The following is a 19,736-nucleotide window of genomic DNA, read 5'->3' on the forward strand; positions in this document are numbered from 1 at the left end:
GCCCCATCCCAGGCCCCAATAAGAGCTTCCACATCAAGCAGATGTTCACCTGCACATCTGCTAATGTGGTATACTGCATCCACTGTACCTGGTGTGGCTTCCTCTACATCGGGGAAACCAAGCGGAGGCTTGGGGACCGCTTTGTGGAACACCTACGCTCAGTTCGCACTAAACAACTGCACCTCCCAGTCGTGAACCATTTTAACTCCCCCTCCCATTCCTCCGACAACATGTCCATCCTGGGCCACCTGCAGTGCCACAATGATGCCACCCGAAGTTTGCAGTAACAGCACTTCATATTTCGCTTGGGAACCCTGCAGCCCAATGGTATCAATGTGGACTTCGCACGTTTCACAATTCCTCCCACTATCTCCACCCCCCCCCAACCCTATGACCGCATCTCAAAACCAGCCCAGCTTGTCCCTGCCTCCCTAACCTGTCATACCTCCTGCCACAAGCCCCACCCCCATTTCCTACCTGCTAACCTCATCCCACTCCCTTGACCTGTCCATCCTCCCTAGGCTGACCTATCTCTTCTCTAATTCCCCACCTCCACTCACCTTTACTGGCTCCACTCCCGCCTTTTTGACCTGTCTGTCTCCTCTACACCTATCTTCTCCTTTTATCCATCTTCTACCTGCCTCCTCCCTCTCTCCCTATTTATTTCAGAACCCCCTTCCCCACCCCCATTTCTGAAGCAGGGTCTAGGCCCGAAACGTCAGCTTTCCTGCTCCTCTGATGCTGCTTGGCCTGCTGCATTCGTCCAGCTCTGCATCTTGTTATCTCAGATTCTCCAACATCTGCAGTTCCTACTATCTCCGCCACCATGAGTCCACTTCGGGCCCATTTCATTGATTCAGTAGCTGCTGATGCCATCGGGTCTCATTTTGGGCCCAAACCCACCTGTGTCACTGCCTCCGTGAATCTGTGCTGGAATCAGATGGAGCCTGGAACCCAGACTCGCCTCCGTAGCAACAGCCATGAGTTGGCACTTGGACTACCTCAACAATGCAGAAGTCTTCATGAACCTGCCTCCAATGAAGCCACCATGAGTCCGCGCTGTTGGGTTTACTCGCTGATGCCTTTGCTGCGACCGAGCCCTTCACCAAGAGTTAAATAAAATAAAATAAGAGGAGAAAAAAGAAAAGAAAAGAAAAGCAGATGGAGTGGTCAAACACCGGGCCCACAAGCCCTACTCCACTGCCATCTTACTGGAAGATGATATTGGACAAGCAGCAGCCTCACCATATCGTCACTGCATACTCACTGAGGATAATGTTATTCACTTCTGTACCTTACTTTGGAGTGTACAAACACCTTGTATTGGTCACATTGTGGCAGGCAGCCATCTCCTGTATTTAAGCAAGATGCATTTCAGAACATTTGACTCATTCACTTTATACTTAATTGGATCTCTGACTTGCCAGGCATATAGCGCAGACACAAAACTAGGTGGTCTGTCATGGTTGTTGGCAGAGATCAGTGAGTGGATATGTTCAAGTATGGCCCCATGCTATTTCAAAATCACACCTACAGTGTGTGCCAGCAGCTTCCATGGCAAAAACACTGAATGATCTTTGAACAAATAGCCATGTCACAAAGTCTAAGGAGAATCACCTTCAGTCTTATTAAGAGGGATATTCTTTGGTCAGGACTGTAAGTCAAGAATGTTGTCTGATATTAATTCAAGAGGCAAATGTTTGCAACTGAATGGTCAGTTAGAAAATGGGAATCCTTCAAAAATAAGATAACAAGAGTCCAGAGACAGTATGTTCCTGTTAGGGTGAAGGTCAAGACTGGTAGGTGTTGGGAATGCTGGATGACTAGAGAAATTGAGGTTTTGATTAAGAATAAGAAGGAAGCATATGTCCGATGTAAATGACTGGGTTCAAGTGAATCCCTAGAAGAGTATAAGGGCAATAGGAGTATACTTATGAGGGGAATCAGGAGGGCAAAATAGGGACATGAGATAGCTTTAGCAAATAGGGTTAAGGAAAATCCAAAAGGATTCTACAAATACATTAAGGACAAAAAGGTAACTAGGGAGAGAATAGGGTCCTTGAAGATTAGCAAGGCTGTCTATGTGTGGAACCACAGGAGATGAGGGAGATACTATACTAGTATTTTGCACCTTTGTTTATTGTGGAGAAAGATATAGAAGTTGGAGAACATGGGGAAATAAACAGCGCTATCTTGGAAAAAATGTCCATATTACAATGGAGGAGGTGCATAAAAGTAGATAAATCCCTGGGACCTGATCAGGTGTACCCTAGAACTCTGTGGGAAGTGAGGGAAATGATTGCTGGGCCCCTTGCTGAGATACTTGTGTCATCGACAGCCACAGGAGAGGTGCCAGAAGACTGAAGGTTGGCTAACGTTGTGCCACTACAGACCGGTGAGCCTGACATCAGTCATGGGCAAGTTGTTGGATGGAATTGTGAGGGAAAGGATTTACATGTATTTGGAAAGGCAAGGACTGATTAGGAATAGTCAACATGGATTTATGCATGAGAAATTGTGTCTCATTAAATTAAGTTTTTTTTAAAGAAGTAACGAAGAGGATTGAAGGCAGAGTGGTGGACTTGATCTACATGGACTTCAGTAAGGTGTTTGACGAGGTTCCTCATGGTAGGCTGGTTAGCAAGGTTAGTCATGGAATACAGGGAGACATAGCTATTTGGATACACAACTGGCTGGAGGGTAGAAGACAGAGTGGTGGTGGAGGATTACTTTTCAGACTGGAGACCTGTAACCATCAGTGTGCCGCAAAGATCAGTGCTGAGTCCACTGCTTTTCTTCCTTTATATATATATGATTTAGGTGTGAACATAGGAGTATGGTTAGTAGGTTTGCAGATGTCACTAAAATTGGAGGTGTAGTGAACAACGAAGAAGTTACCTCAAAGTACAACGGGATCTTGATCAGACGGATCAATGGGCCAAGGAATGACAGATGGAGTTTAATTTAGATAAATGTGAGGTACTGCATTTTGGAGAGGCAAATTAGGGCGGGATTTATATAATTAATGACAAGGTCCTGACGATTGTTGCTGAACAGAGCATCCTTGGAGTACAAGTTCATATTTCCTTGAAAGTGGAGTTGCAGGTAGATGGGATAGTGAAAGTGCTGTATAGTATGCTTGCCTTTATTGGTTAGCACATTGAGCATAGGAGTTGGGAGATTATGTTATGGTCATTGGTTAGGCCGTTTTTAAAATAATGTGTGCAATCTTGTATCCCTGCTATAGGAAGAATATTGTGAAACTTGTAAGGGTTCAGAAAATATGTACAAGGATATTGCCTGGATTGGAGGGTTTGAGCTATAGGGAGAGACTGAATAGCCTGGGGCTATGTCCCTTGGAGCGTCGGAGACTCGTGATCTTTTAGAGATTTATAAAATCATGAGGGACATGGATAGGGTGAATCACCAAGGTCTTTCCCCTGGGGTGTGGGGAGCCCAGAACTAGAGGGCATAGGCTTAAGGTGAGAGGAGAAAGATTTAAAAGGGACCTAAGGGGCAATGTTTCCATGCAGAGGGTTATGCGTGTATGGAATGAGCTGCCAGGGGAAGTGGTGGAGCCAGGCCCAATTACAACATTTAAATGCATCTGGATGGGTATATGAATAGAAATGATTTTGAGGAACATGGGCCAAATGCTAGAAAATGGGACTAGATTAAGTTAGGATATCTGGTCAGCATGGACAAGTTGAACCAAAGTGTGTGTTTCTGTGTTGTACAGCTCTACGATCCTATGACTCTAGGAGCTTGGACACAGTCAGAGTCAGGACTCCAGGAAGAGAGCCATAGTCAGTCCTGCTGGTCCATTGCAAATGATCTGGGAATTCATGGGAAGTTTCTGGAATTTATTTGGGAGGCACAGCAGAACTTTATCCCAAGGACAAAGAAACCTACTAAGGGGAGGATAAGGGAACATGGCTAACAAAGGAAGTCAGGGACAGCATAAAAACAAAGAAAAGCACTTGCAATGTGTGAAGATCAGTGGGAAGCCTTTAAAAAGCAGCAGAGGACAATGGAAAAAGATGTGGGTGAAATATGAAGGTAAGATAGATAGTAATATAAAAACAGATTGTAAAAGTTTTAGATATATGAAAGATAAGAGAGGCAACCATAGACATTGGGCAGCTGGAGAAGTAGAAATGGGGAGCAAAGAAATGGTGGAGAAACTGAGCAGAACCTTGCATCAAACTTCACAGTGAAAGACAACAGTAACATGTCAGAAGAGTCAGGGCAGAGGTGAGTGCAGTAGTCATCATGAAGGAGAAGCTGCTGGGAAAGCTGAAAGGTCTGAAGAGGGGAGATCTGATTGAAACTTATAGAACACTGAGAGGACTGGATAGAGATGTTTCCACCAATCTTCGAGACACTCGGACACAAGGGCACAGCCTCCAAAAGAAAGATTAAACCTTTAGAACTGAGGTGAGGAGGAAGGTCTTCAGCCAGAGGATGTTGAGCTGTAGAACTCATTGTCACAGATGGTTGTGGAGCCCAAGTCATAGAGTGTCTTTAGGACAGAGATGGGTGGGCTGTTGATTAGTAAAGGCATCAAAGGTTATGGGAAAGGGCAGGAGAATGGGATTGAGAAACATATCAGCCATGCTTGAATGGCAAAGCAATCATGATGGGCTAAATGGTCTAATTCTGCTCCTATATCTTATGGTCTTGTGGAATGTGGAGAAGATCAAAGCCGATAAGGTATTGAGGGAGGGCAGGGCAGAAAGGAATACCAAAGTTTGAAGGATTACCTAAACTGATAGGCTGAGCCTGCACTTCACTCTGTCTAGCATTATCTGTGTGGTTTTCCATCCTCATTCAAATCAAGTTTAAAATGGAAATTAAAAATGGCTGTCACTATACCCAGAGCAGTTGCAGTAAGTTTTTTTTTTCCCTTTCTTCTCTCTCTGAGGGACCGACACCTACTTTTGTGTGATGTGAGGCCCTTCAAGAGGAATTAGCATTAAACAGACACTCATGAAGGACATCTATTATCATCCAATTCTGTATGTGGACCTCATAAATTTAACACAGCAAATCACTAAAAGTCCTGGCCATAATCATGCTTAACCATATTATTCAATATTACAAATTAATCATACTAAGGCTGTGAAGTATAACATCAGATGAATTTAGAATCACAATAGTTGTAAGAAGCCACAATGACTTTTCAAGGTTCCTTAGCTCATACAAGGTGCAGGAGCTGCTCAATTCACACTGAAGACTGGAAAATATCCACCCCATTATTCAAAATACAGTGCTGCATTTCTTTTATGTGAAGGTTGGCGTTGGTGGAGAAGTCCATGTTGCTGTGCGTGTACGCATGTCGTGTACAATCTGCTACTGCACGTGCACCAAAGTGTCTGAATTATTGCAATGTATAATGTCCATGTAGTAGCATCCCATTAGTGTCCTTGTCAGATGCCTCTACATCCTAATGTTTGGAGAACGCTGTTCAAATGATATTTGTGTGCTGTGACCACTCAAGATCGGACTGCGGAGGAGCTCCTTTGCTTCTGAAATTGCCCACAAGGCCTCATTGGAACCATCCTGAGTGGATGTAGGCACAGAAACTGTTGTTCCTGCGACCACTACATGAAGTGCATCCACATGAATGGATAAAAATGCATGCATTTGGAAGCCCAGAATCTGCAACAACCTCCAATGAATGTGGAGCACCTCCCTGCCGTGGAACTCCCAGCCTTAGGTGTCTTCACAATTTGGCGAAGATTCAGAAGAGCCACAGTGCCCTATCTTCCAAGGAATACGATGCAGAGAGAGAGGGCAATGTGACTATAGTGTTTTTAGAGGTGGTTATCAGATTGCCATGTAAATGAACAGGTTAAATCATAGGGGGACATATGTCTCCCAACACATCGGGTTCCAAGCTGGTCATATCTGAGGGGTTTATTGCAGCTCAGTCCAGACAGAGGATGCTGTTTAATCCTTGGATTCTCTGCTACATACAACTGGAGGATGTTGAGGCATTGTGATGAATTATGAGGACCTTTGAGAGCTGCTGCATTGTACTTGAGACAATGAGGATATTCTGGAAGGAACAACATCTGTATTCTACAGCAAAGAAATGTCAGTTAAAACTACACAGACAGAATGACTTTGTGAGCCCTGTACAATGGAACACTTCCATTAGGTCATATTTCACTCTAAACATTTTGACACCGCTGGGGCCATCATCTCTATAAAATTCCGACTGCAAGTAGAGCTTAACCGTTTTGACCTTTTCACATTTCCTGTGTTTAATATGGACATAAACTGATGGAAATTTCCACAACATCCAAAACCCCCTCATTCAATCGTTGCAAAATTTCATGCTAGTTTGGAAAGAGTAGCTATTGTTCAGACAGAGTTAGAGCATTGTGTGGTGTTAAGGATGGCAAGTCTCTGTACCTTAATTCTTGTTGCAGCTAAAATGATATTCACTCACACAGCTAATGATGAAAGGTGACTTAGTAAACTTTGCTGTAACTGGAATTCTTGATAAAGTGGCAAAAAATTGTCTACCTAAGATATCATGATGTCTCGGTATTTATGCTGTTATTAAAGTACAACAGTGTATAGCCCCTGCATTACATTTCTATTGCCTACTGTGTGTTTTTAATGTTGATTTTAGGAGAGGTATGTTGTTTTTACATAGTTTTTTTGAGACATTTTCATGTCTCAAAACATCACTTGGTCAGGCTTTATCATGGTTACGCGTACCTCTGATTATTTGATAAACCAGCACATTCCCGGTCCCAGGGGTACCAGTTAAAAAAGTTTGCTGTATATACATAAAAATGTGGTAGTGCATATATAATGGACTGTCACTTACGCAATCTCTGTGCATAGAAAAGATTTTCTTTTTCCTTGCCTTTTCTTTACTCTAGGATTAGTCCAAAGTCCGCACTGGGGTAGAGGGAACCAGCCGTATTGTGGACCCTGTTAGCCTTGGAGTTTTGGGTGGGCACCCTGCAGACATTTGCAGCTTGAACTCCCAGACGTGCTGAGATACAACTTCAGCCCCCTAATTTTGAGATTGCAGATGGAGGCTGTGGGTTTGTGCATCTGAATGTCTTGAGAGAAGACTTCTGGGAGCCTATCCTGCATTGGCTGCTTGCCTTCTGACATCACCCTGTCTCCTCATGAGGAAAGGGCACCAGGAGTTGAAGTCAAGGTCCCTTGTCCTTTTGTCGCTCTGTCATTGGTGCTGAGCATCAAGTAGCAGTATTATCAAAGTCTTATACTTATGTCCTTTTATGCTACCAGTATCCCAGCTTATATTCAGTTAACTAAAGTTCCCCAAAGTAACTGCAGTCAGTACTGTTGTAACATGCGTTTCATAAACACAAATTGGTTGTAACGCGATTGATGGATAGGGGAATGCTATTTCTAAAACACAAACCTGTGTTGGTTTTAACGCAATTCCTTTGGTATGCGGAGGAGTACTCATCAATATCACATGATCCTTTCATGGGCTTTGTCGTGAATACGTACAATGTTAGTGCCGAAAGAGTCTCTGCACTGGCATCACATGATCATTTCATGGGCTTTGTCATGAAGTACATCCTGTAAGAGGAACAGTACAGGCTCCTCTCGCATCAAGTCATCATGACTTTTTTTCAAGGTAAAGCATTAAATTTACTTTTAATTCACATCTAATAATGAAATAAATGTTTATTCAAATTGTGCCATCCTGTGTGTTAGGCTTCTGTGATTTTTAAGCAATTTTGAGTGACTTTTTTTTGGTGGTCTGCCCCAGCCCCACTTCATGCAGAGGCCCCGTTATTTCTATCGCACGACTTTCTATAATGCAATGTTGAACAGGAACGCAACTGTCACGTTATTGCAGAACCAACTGTACTCTGTAGTTTCAGCACTATTGTATGCTTTCCTGAAAAAATTGTTCATCTATATCCTGTCTGCTTGGTGTAATCTATAGGCAACCAACTAGTGCCGTAATTGCATAGTTTTTGTTTCTTAGCTTATGTATTCTTTCCATCACCCTCTGGAATGCCCTCCTTCTGCAACATTGCAGTAATGTCTCTAACCAATACCATCACTTCTTCTTCCTTCCTATGTTTCCAAACACCTTTTATTCATGAATATTTAAAATCAAATTTTGCCCTTCTTTGAGCCAGATCTCTCTTGTAGCCACAGCATCATGTTTCTTCATAGTGAAATTAACATTGTAGAATTCTAACTCCAAAATAACTTCTGTTTGTAAAGATTTGATTGGGACCCATGCAATGTCTGACCTGTAGAGTGTCAGGAAAATTTCAAACAGAGAAAAACGTAACAGAAAGAGATAATGAGAGGTCTATCTTGCTCCGCCTCCAACCTCAGCAGAAAGTTGTCTTTCGGAATTTTTGTGTTTTGGCACAATTTAAATAAAGAGGTTAAAGACTGATTGATTGCAATACTAGTCTGTGTGAGTTAGTGGCCTGGCATTCTAATGTGTGGACTGGATGTTCTGTGATAGTCACAGCTTTGAGAATTACGATTTAATACCCCTGCAATGAAATCTCAAGCTGCCCTGCCTATGCCATCATTCCTGGTTAGTTTCTGATTGTAATTGCTCAACCATTGAGAACTAACCTTTCAGCTGCCTTGGTATTAAACCATGAATTTCCCTCCATAAACCATTCCACCTGTTCAACCTGCCTCCTTTAAGATGTTCTTTAAATCTTGTCTCTTTGATCAAGCTTTTGGTCTGCCCTGCTAAGTGGTTCTGTGGTTTTATGAAAGGTTTTAGCTTTTTAAAAATATTTCATTCACCACATTGCTAGCAAAGTCAAACTTTGTTGCCCAAACCTAATTGGCTTTAAGAAACATATATTGAGTTGCCACCTTGAAATGCTGTAGTCCAAGTGATGTATACACCCATAGTGTTGTTGGTTAGGGACTTCCACATTTTTGATCAACTATTGGTGATAAAATGGCAATGTACCTCTAAGTCAAATAGTGAGTGATTTGGTGGAGAACTTGCCATATGTTGCATGGCTTAGTCCTTCCAGGCCATGAAATGTTTTTGACGATAGCCATGAAGTGCTGCTGATGAAGACAGAGTGTAGTTTACAATAACTTTGTAAATTGCTATTACATATTTTACCTGAGTACCTCAATTTTCAGGACAAAATGATTGGCCTCTGACAAACAAAAGCCAGTTTCTTTCGTGCTCAGTATGACTGCAGTCAGTAAAGAATTTTCCCTGATTTTCCATTGACTTCAATTCCACTGCAGTAAAATCCATTTTCTAGATTCCTGTGTGGTGTAATATCTTACACCGTGGAGACAATAAAACAATCACAGGATGTTCCACCGCTAGCTCTATTGGATTCTGCCAAGTAATAAGAATGGGTCACTCTAGGTATGTTTTAATAGGTCACAAAAAAAGAGCTTAAGAGTAATTGAGTCAGGAAAACCCCAGGAATCTTTTGGTAGCTCTCTGCAGTTGGAGCTCTGGAAAAGTCCCAGCTTTAGATTTCAGGGGAATTAGTAACATAGTGATAATGTCATTATTTAGTAACCTAAAACTCCAATAATTAGGGGTTATGGATTCAATTCCCACTATTGGCAGATGGTGGATTTGAATTTGGTGAAAATCTGGAATAAGAAAAATTAGACAATGGCAACCGTTGTTATTAAAAATAAAGTTTCACTAAATGTCCTTTTCGGGAAGGAAATTTGTCATCTTTACCTGGTCTGGCCTAAATGTGACTCCAGATCGATAACAATGTGGTTGACTCATAACTGTTCTCTGGGCAATAAATACTGGCCCAGCAGCACCCACATCCTGTTAATGAACTTGTTTTAACAAGCTTTTTTAAAAGCTGTAAGGTGGCTTTATGCTGCTGAGACGGCCAAGACTCAAATCCCAGGAACTGTTTAGTGAAGCTGAGAGTTAAGGCAAGTAATGATATTGAACTATCAAGGGATGGCTGAGACAGCTGTCACTGTCATTGAGGCAGTCCAGATTGGAGCAGCTTTTGGGGACATTTTGAGGCTACATTTTGAATATTTGATATCCCACATAAAGGAGTTAATAGTTTTAATCAGATAGAACATAGAACATTACAGCACAGTACAGGCCCTTCAGCCCTTGATGTTGTGCCGACCTGTCATACCGATCTCAAGCCTATCTAACCTACACTATTCCATGTACGTCCATATGCTTATCCAATGACAACTTAAATGTACCTAAAGTTCACGAATCTACTACCGTTGCAGGCAAAGCGTTCCATTCCCTTACTACTCTCTGAGTAAAGAAACCACCTCTGACATCTGTCCTATATCTTATATGTGATGGTCCTGAAAATCTATGCTATCAGTTTTGACTGTTTCTGCCATCTGATGTGCTCTGTGGTGTGTTCAACCTACCACAATTTATTTGTTAACCCATGTTCATCTCATGTTAATTCTGGATGTTTATAAATTGTGTGCATGGTTGTTTGATAAAAAGGAAAACACTGTATTGTGAAGTTTATTTTGTTGAAAAACTGTGGAATCTTGTGGCTTAATTTTTACAATAGTTACCTGGATTTTCTCATTCTGCATACTTAAAATAAAAATGTGACTTAACCCTAACCAGATCATAATATAAATTTGGAGGTTTTATCAAGGATCGCAACACTTGGTTAAATGCTGCCTTGGTGTGAAGGATGGTCACACTCACCTTTATCTGAAATTAACTTTTTTGCCCAAGTTTGGATTAAGATCAAATGTTTTACTTGGCAAATTGTGATGTTTCCTATGCGTAGAAATGCTATGTAAATGAGTTGTTTATGTTTTCATGGATAACAATCCACTCAGTGTAACAAGAAGGAAGTCAAACATTTAAACACCGAAATATATACCAATGCCAGAAAAGAATCTTTGAAACCAAGACAATGATTTTGTTTTATCAGGTCAAAGGAAGGAGGAGCAGTTAAATTGTGGGATCAGGAACTAAAACGCTGTCGTGCATTCAGATTGGAAACTGGGCAGGCAATGGACACCGTGCGTTCAGTTTGCAGATGTAAGGTATGTCTAAACAAAGCTCATTTATGTTCAGGGATCTATCAGCTGATGGGCCTCAACTTCAGTGTTTGGACTCTTGTATGTAATTGAGGAAAGTATGCAGCGCTAGAAATAAGCTAAGTATCAACTCAAGAGGTGGGAGTGAAAACTTTCAAGCTTAGATGCTTTTAGTACATTTTTAAAACTTGCTTTATAGTCTGAAAATTAAGCACTCTTAGAACCTGTTAAAGCAAGCTGACAAGGACACCAACAAAAGTCAGTTATATCAAATAGCATCAGTTCTATTTAGGAGGCATGAATCCACTGGCACCTGCTGTTCTATCAATTTATAGAATAAAATCTTGGTAGGAAATTAAGGTTGTGATAACAATACTCACCATTGTACATACAGTACACAAACTGGTAAGCAAGTGCTGGGGATTAAGCGATACTAGTGATGAGCCTTCAGATCTTGTTCTTTATGCCTTTCTTCTATTTGCTTCATGCAGATAGCACCTTGCACTCAGCTTCCCCATTATTTAAGATATATACTATATTTGCACATTTAATTATCTTTTAAATTTAGCATGCAAATGTTAGGTCTGAAATCAACATTTTAACAAGTTGATAATAATACATCGCTAATCGACCTCTCTGGATCAGGAAGTAAACTATATCAAAAGTTGAATGTCATTTGTGTGAATAGTACCTAATGTTAGTTATATACTTTTGAAAAGTCACATTTTAAATTTTACAGCTTGTTCTTGCTTTGTTTTTCTTTTTCTCTATTAACGTTATTTCTCTCACCATGTATATCTGGCATGATTCTAATACATCCTCCTCCTCTGATGTTTCTCTATTTCTTTGTTGATCTTTACATTTCATTGACTAAGAGGTTGCATTGTTGGCTTGTTCATTCCATAATCCCACATTACAGTACAAAAGCATCTTCTGTCGAAGGGTGTCAGTACTACTAAGTCTAAACAACTCTGTATGCCAGAAAGTCACCCATTCCTGCAAAATATGGCCTTGGGTTGCCCTTTATTAATTTATTCGTTCACTGGCAATCCCTAGCTCCATTAGCCACCTGGAACTAAACAATATTATTGATTTTGTTAAAGGAAGTAGGAGAAGAGGAAAAGACAGTAGAATATATATTTAAGGGTAATCTAATTTTGCAACCAGTGGTAGAAATATCTGCTGTCTAGCTAGACAGTTTCACCTGCCTTTTCTCATAGCATTGAGGAAAGCAAGGAACCTGACAATGGAGGACAGCGCTAAGTTGGTTTTGAGTATGCTATTTTTCAGCAGATGGGAAGGTACTAAACTTGACCTTCCATAGGTGAGGTGCATTACTGCTCACAGGAGACAGGAATTGGCTCCAGGTTTATTCTAAATGGAAATGATAGGTGTAAACAGGAGGCAGCAGGAATTGTCTTTCAAGAAAGATCAGGGAAAGTTTGTTCTCAGTAAAATTGAGAGAAGGCCTTTTATTTATGCTATGTTGTGGTTTTAGTCACCCTAATATTTGGCAGGACAGGGAGGATAATGAAACTTTGGCTTTGTGACAGGGAACATGGCAGGAGCTCTACCCTGTGCTCGAGGCTAGAAAACAAAGTTTTTCGCTCAGTGGATGATGAGTGTGGTTATTCAGTTGAATTTCTGCTACGTTAGGTGGTGGTGTCCAACTTATGCTGAGGAAAGAAGTTCCCATGCAAATCCTACCATCGAACAGGTCAAGTACTGTGGGAATGCTATTCTAATTGCATCATTCACATATGATCAGTTCTCCATAATCATTGGAACAATATCCTGAAAATTCCTACCCAGTTATATTGAGAAGACCTTCATCATGAGACTGCAGCAGCCACCACCAAGTTCTCAGGACAAATAGTAATGGACGATAAATGTGGTGCCATCATCACCAATATCCGAAATACGTTTTTAAATCTCCTCCAGGATGCTGTGGGGCACCATGAGGTGCCACTACAGCAACTCAGGGAGAAATTTATGATATTAAGAATACAGTTTTATGCTGATTAAAATGTGTGGATGTTAACTACTTTGCATATGCATTTTTTAAATTTTTGCAGTCCTATTATTTTTATTTGTTATGCAATGTTCAACACTAGTAAAATAAGGAATAAAAGATACTCAAATGCTGTGTTCTGTAACTACACAGTCCAAAGGTATTTACGGTGAATTTCTAAAGATTTTTATTTGTCAGGGAAAAATTCTGGTTGGAACAAGAAATGCTGAGATCATCGAAGTTGGTGAGAAGAATGCTGCGTGCAACGTTTTAATTAACAATCACATGGATGGACCAATCTGGGGTCTTTCAACCCATCCTATTAAAGATATCTTTCTGTCTGCAGCAGAAGATGGGACTGTTAGATTATGGGACATTACTGAAAAGGCAAGTGTGTACAACATTACATGATGGCTATTAAAAAGAATTTGGCAATGCAGTTATTTTGGTAGTTCATAACAGTATGATCTTCCGTCAACATGTGATTGCTGTAATGTTGTCATACTGAGCAAGCTATTTTTTGATTAAAATCATTAATTACAAGAGAAACAAAGATAGAGAAACCATAAAGACGACACTTTATCCTAAACTTGAGGCTTTTTTTACAACTTTAGCTTATAAATTGTGTCCTAGTTTTATGTTGTTTCACTATTCTTAAAAAAAAATGCAGGAAAGGATTTCACCAAAATCCTTAAATTCCAAAACAAATATTTTCAGAGGAAAATATATCAATCATAAAGACATAGAGAACAATGACATTGAGAAACTACATTGATAGCTGTGTATATATCCTTAAAATAAAGAGATTGTCAGACCGAAACAAGCCTTATGGAATAAGCTGAGTTTCTTAAAATTCCAGAAGTAAAGACAGAATGAAGACTATTCAATTCTAAAATAAAATTACTTTTATCCCCTCTGCAAAATAAGCATTGAAACATTTGTGGGTATTAAGGGCTACATTACTAATTAGTAAATTGATACATTTTAATATGCATTTTCAGCTCTAAGCCTTTATTTTTAATTGTATAACAGAAAATGCTGAATAAAGTAAACTTGGGGCACCCTGCTCGAACAGTTGCTTACAGTCCTGAGGGAGACATGGTAGCTATCGGTATGAGAAATGGCGAGTTCATTATACTTGTGGTGACGTCATTAACAATCTGGGGCAAGAAACGAGACCGGAGATCTGCCATTCAAGACATCAAGTAAGCAAACACAGCCAAATTCAAGGATGCCAGTCATTAAATTTGAAATAATACTGTTGATCTTTATTAAAGAAAGATATGCATTTAAATAGTATGTTTCATGGCCTCCACATGTCCCAAAGCACTTTACAACTAAGAACTACTGCTGAAATATAGTTAAATTGTATCATAAGAGAGAAGTCATATTTAATACATTCTAGTGTACTGTGGGAAACTGAAATCTGATTTTTTTGTTCAGCTTTAATTGGAAAGATAAAATGTCCACCATAAAGTCACTGCTATGTGAATAGTTATAAAGTTGAGACATTTTGAGATGATAACTCTCTCTCTAAATTTATACAGCCAAATTTCTGTCAAAAATATTGCAATAACTAGTTATTCTATAAATTCATACATTGGAAATGGACATATGATGGATCACCTTGCTGTTTCTGCATCATTGGACATGTCAGACAAAAATCTTAATACTTGTTGGTAGCTTGAAAGTTTTAATTATACAAAATTATGGAAACATTTTGTAAATTTGCACGAGTTATTTTTTTTCCTGCATTGTATCTTTATACAGAATAAACTTTGAAATGTCTGTTTTGTTTAGGTTCAGTCCCAGCTCTCAATATCTGGCTGTGGGGACATGTGAGAATGCCATTGACTTTTATGACCTCACGTTAGGACCAGCACTAAATCGAATCAGCTATTGTCGCGATATTGCCAGCTTTGTTATCCAAATCGACTTCTCGGCAGACAGCAATTACATCCAGGTATTAATGGAATTCTGTTAATTTCATATGGCATTTTAAGGATCAACAAGAATGGTACCATATTGGCTATATTACTGGGATGATAATGCAGATGCCTAGACCAAGATTTGGAGAAACAAATTCAACCACAATAGCTAGGGTGGCAAAATAAAATGAAGCACAATTGGAATTAACAGAAAAGATAGTATCAATAATGGAGGGTATATTATTTGATTTTTGGCTGGTACATTAATACCCTTTGGGAAAAGAAATTTGCCACCCTCATCCAGTTGGATTTGTGACTCCAGATCCAAAGCAACGTGATTCACCGAATCACTTGCTAAGCTATTTCGAGCAGTTCTGAAGGCATATGCCTTCAAAGTAATTAGGGATTCCAATAACTGCTGGCATCGTTAACAGTGCTGACATTCTGTTAATGAATAAAAAGCTAAAATAACATGAAACAAAATAATTTGAATAAAAACAAAGTTGCTGGAAAGGGTCAGTTTTTTGGTGGCCAGAGTTCTGAGGAAGGGTCACTGGACCCGAAATGTTAAGTCTGTCTTTCCCTTCACAGATGCTGCCAGACCTGCTGAGCTTTTTCAAGCAACTTTATTTTTGTTCTTGATTTACAGCATCCGCAGTTATTTTGGTTTTCATTTAATATAATTTAAAAATAAGATATCTTGAAGCAATTTGAAACAGATAATTCTCCACTGAGGTAATTTTGAGCATTTTTATCACTCAAGATCACCTTGCAGTTTAAATGTAGTTTTATTTTTAAAAACCCATTATTAAATGTAACATCCTATGGAATTTAAATGTCAAAATCATTATTTCTCAAGATATAACATATGTCAACCAGATCCTGAATCATATTGTATTAAGCATGCATACAATAAAGATAACTATTAACAAGGATTCCCAAGGTCTTTTTCCCAGAGTATGGGAATCCAAAAATAGAGAATAGGTTAAAGGTGAGAGGGAAAGATTTAAAAAGGACCCAAGGGACAACTTTTTCATGCAGAGGGTAGTGTGTGTATGGAATGAGCTGCCAGAGGAAGTGGCGGAGGCTGGCACAATTAAAACATTTAAAGGCATCTGGATGGGTACATGAATAGGAAGGGTTTAGAGGGATATGGGCCAAATGCTGGCAATAGGGACTAGATTAATTTAGGATATCTGATCGGCATGGACAAATTGGTCTTAAGGGTCTGTTTCTGTGTTGTACAACTCTGACTCTATGATTCAGTCATCTATGCAAATGTATTCAAATGGATTGTCATTTTTATGTGGTTATTTACAGTGTGAAAGTCAGGATTATTAATTTTACAGGTTTCTACTGGATCATACAAACGACTGGTGTATGAGGTGCCTTTGGGAAAACAAGTTACTGAACAGTCTCGGATAGACAGAATAACGTGGGCTACTTGGACAAGGTGAACCGAACTTCTTAAATTGCGCATACGTTGTACCTTTAATACTCTGGTTTAAAAGGACGAACACTAACATAGTTAGTAATCCATTTACACGCCTAGACTTTTTTTGATGTAGTCTTATCCTACTACTACTACTATAGATGAGGCAAACTTTTGTTACTAAATTTGGAGAAAAACGATGTTTGAACCTATTTGATACATTAAAGTTCTAATCCTAATGTTAGAAGGCAAACTCCGCTTGGAGCATCCACCTATATTTTGAACTGTGGCACATGCTGCCCAAATACTTACCCTTTAGATTAAAGCAGTTCTTAACTGCTTCTGGCAAAATCTAGGCTTGGACTGACAAGTGGTAAGCAAGTGCCAGGTAATAGCCAACTCCAACAAGTGAGAATTTAACCATTGCCCTTTTGCTATTTAATGGGTACACCATCACTGAAACCCTACTATCAACATCCTGGTGATTAACATTGAGGAGAAACTGAACTGGACTAGTCGTATAAGTACAGGGGCTGCAAGTGCAAATTAGATGCTAGGAATCTGCAGCAAATAATTCACCGCCTGACTCCCAAAGCCTGTCCAATACCTAAAGTCAGGAGTGTGATGGAATACTCAACATTTTCCTGGATAAATGAAGTCCAAGAACACTCAAGAAGCTTGACACCATCCAGGACACAGCAGCCCTTTGATTGGAACCACATCTACATACAGTTCCTTCACCGCCAATGTTAAGTAGCCACAGCATCTACCATCTACAAGATGGTCTGCAGAAATTCACCAAGGTTTTTAGACAGCGCTTTCCAAACTCAGGACCACCCAGATAAACAAAGCAAAGACATAGGAACATGACTGCCTGTAAGTTCTTTTCCAAACCACTAACGATGTCAGCATCCCTTCAATGTCATGTGGTTAAAAACCCTGAAACTTCCTCCAACGGTGCAAGGCAGCTCACCACCACCTTCAGGGACAATTAGGGATGGACCATAAATAATGGCCTAGCTAGAAATGTATCCATTCTGCTTGTGAATTAAAGATCTTTTTGCAAGATGTAGTTGCAACAATTTTCTTCCAAACACGTTTATTTTCAACTATTAACCTGCATAAGCTTCCCTATAGTATTTACAAAACATTATATGTGTCAAAGCTACCTTAAGCATGCTTCTGCATTGCAAGGCTAAGCTGTAAATGTTTACTGCTACCATTCATTGCTGCTTCCCTTCACATGGATCTCTAGCCTTTTCTCATGGGTCATACTCTTTTTACTCTTAAGAGTCCGGCTTCTTCATTTCTGATCCATATGCATGTCCATTCAAAAACAAATGACAATAAACATATAGCCTTTGTGAAATCTTAGGTCTTTGCTGTCTCTTAAACAGTTAATGTGGGTAGTGTCCAGTTTATTAGTCTGACCCTTGAACTGTCAGTGGTAACAAAAAATGTAATTATCGTGTATGTTATTAGCTTTCTCCTGTTTCTTTCCAGTCTGGCTTATAACTGTTTCAAGTATACAGAGGCCTTTTCTAGTTCCAGTTTCAGTTCTGCAGACTAAAATCCAATGTTTGCCCGGCAAAATAATTTGAATATACTGGTTGTATATTCCCAGTATGCTGAAAATTTATTTTTAGGCTTCAGCTCAATCGACATGTGGAATTTCTTTCTTTAAAAAAAAGGTATAATCAAAACATGAAATGATGGCCTTTTTTGACCCCAAGGATTGGGGCAGGGGTAGTTTTGCATACCTCTGGATGAAATGTTAATTCTATGATGGTTTCATAAAACCTAGCCAACCAGAAAAGACCCTCTTTCTGTTTTGAGTAATACAGTTACAAGCCCGAGTGGAAAGAAACGGGAGAAAGCTAATAAAAACACACGATAATTATATTTTTTGTTACCACTGACCGTTCAAGAGGCACACTAATAAACTGGACACTATCCACATTGACTGTTTAAGAGACAGCTAAGACCTAAGTGATTGCACAAAGGCTATATGTTGATCTTTCATGTAGTCTCCATGGCCCCCTTAATTCAGTGTTTTAGTCAGTTTCTAAATTCATTTCACAGTTCATATTTTACATTATTGTGTCCATCTAACTTCATTTAAAATTATTTTTAAACCTCCTTTTCTGAAAGCTTTTTACATGCAACAGTACCCATTTGTTTAATTTGAAAATGGGATAATTTTCAAAACTCTAGGATTGGCATAATTTATTCCAAGAACGATGCTGTGCAATTAACCTCTAATTTGTTGATTCAGGTAAAATCTGATCCTTGGTCAATCAACATTCTCTGTTTTCCAAAACCACAGGATTTAAAATGAACATTTTCCAGTATGCTGAACAAATGATTTTCTTTTTTGACTCCTGGGCATGCAACACTATCAGATATCAGAAGAATTTGAAAATTTAAAGCACGTTATGTTGAACTTGAACAGGGTTTCCAATAACCTTTAATGTTGGTTTAAAAAAAGTACAAAGCTGGAAGCAAGTGCTACCCACAAGTCAAAAATTGGCACAGTGAATTTATGTTGATGTGTTTGTTGTGAGCCTTTTAAAATTCAACTGTTACTTTACATCTAAAAAAATTAAATTTTTGAATCTTTTATTTACTAAGAAACCGAGTACACCAATTAGACAAGTAAATTGTTCAGTATAGTCTTAAAAGGAATTTTCAGTGTAGGTGGCGTGCAGCAGGTAGGTATTTATTAAAAGGCTTTTGTTTTTCTTAAATTCATTTAAAGCTGTTTTAATAAAAACTGTATGTGTACCACCCTCAACTTCTCAACTAATTATTAAAAATGCTCTAATTTGTTGTTTTAATGGAAGACTAAGATTTATGCAAATAAGGTTGGCTACAGCCCTGACTGCAGCTTAGAAAAATGACCTCCATAAAGCAGAAACTACACAAAGGCAAGTTTTAGTTTACTGGTAATGAAGATGGACTTAAGAGTGGCAAAGTCACTGAAGAACTTCCAAATTGCAATATTAGAAAATACGATGGCTATCTTCAACTTAGAATAGATGTGGCAAAAAATAATGAAGCACAAATGTTTAATTAATGTACCCAGTCAAATTTAAAGGGCTACATTTGCAATTTACAAGTTTTCTTTCTTGTAGTATTCTGGGTGATGAGGTCATTGGAATTTGGTCTCGAAATCTCGATAAAGCTGATGTGAACTGTGCCTGTGTCTCTCATTCGGGCCTGAACATTGTAACAGGTGATGATTTTGGCTTGGTGAAGCTGTTCGACTTTCCATGCACAGAGAAATTTGTAAGTCTTATTTCCTAACTTCTTGAAAAGCGGGTCAAATTTAGAAGAAAAT

The 19,736-nt window shown here is 39.3% G+C and overlaps 1 protein-coding gene across 4 annotated transcripts in view; it reads left to right on the forward strand.

Moving 5' to 3' along the window:
- Positions 1-19,736, forward strand: part of eml5 (EMAP like 5) — a 222,168-nt gene that overhangs the window by 195,860 nt on the left and 6,572 nt on the right. For 3 of the 4 annotated variants that reach the window (XM_048538474.2, XM_048538475.2, XM_048538472.2), the window contains 6 exons: positions 10,917-11,031; positions 13,235-13,423; positions 14,069-14,241; positions 14,837-14,999; positions 16,314-16,417; positions 19,531-19,684. In XM_048538474.2, the coding sequence (XP_048394431.1) occupies positions 10,917-11,031; positions 13,235-13,423; positions 14,069-14,241; positions 14,837-14,999; positions 16,314-16,417; positions 19,531-19,684 (898 nt within the window). Of the gene's footprint in view, positions 1-10,916; positions 11,032-13,234; positions 13,424-14,068; positions 14,242-14,836; positions 15,000-16,313; positions 16,418-19,530; positions 19,685-19,736 lie in introns of those variants that run through there. The other variant, XR_009446227.1, reaches the window with a different exon arrangement.

This window comes from Stegostoma tigrinum, chromosome 10 (genome assembly GCF_030684315.1).
Source record: "Stegostoma tigrinum isolate sSteTig4 chromosome 10, sSteTig4.hap1, whole genome shotgun sequence".
Taxonomy (NCBI): Eukaryota; Metazoa; Chordata; class Chondrichthyes; order Orectolobiformes; family Stegostomatidae; genus Stegostoma; species Stegostoma tigrinum.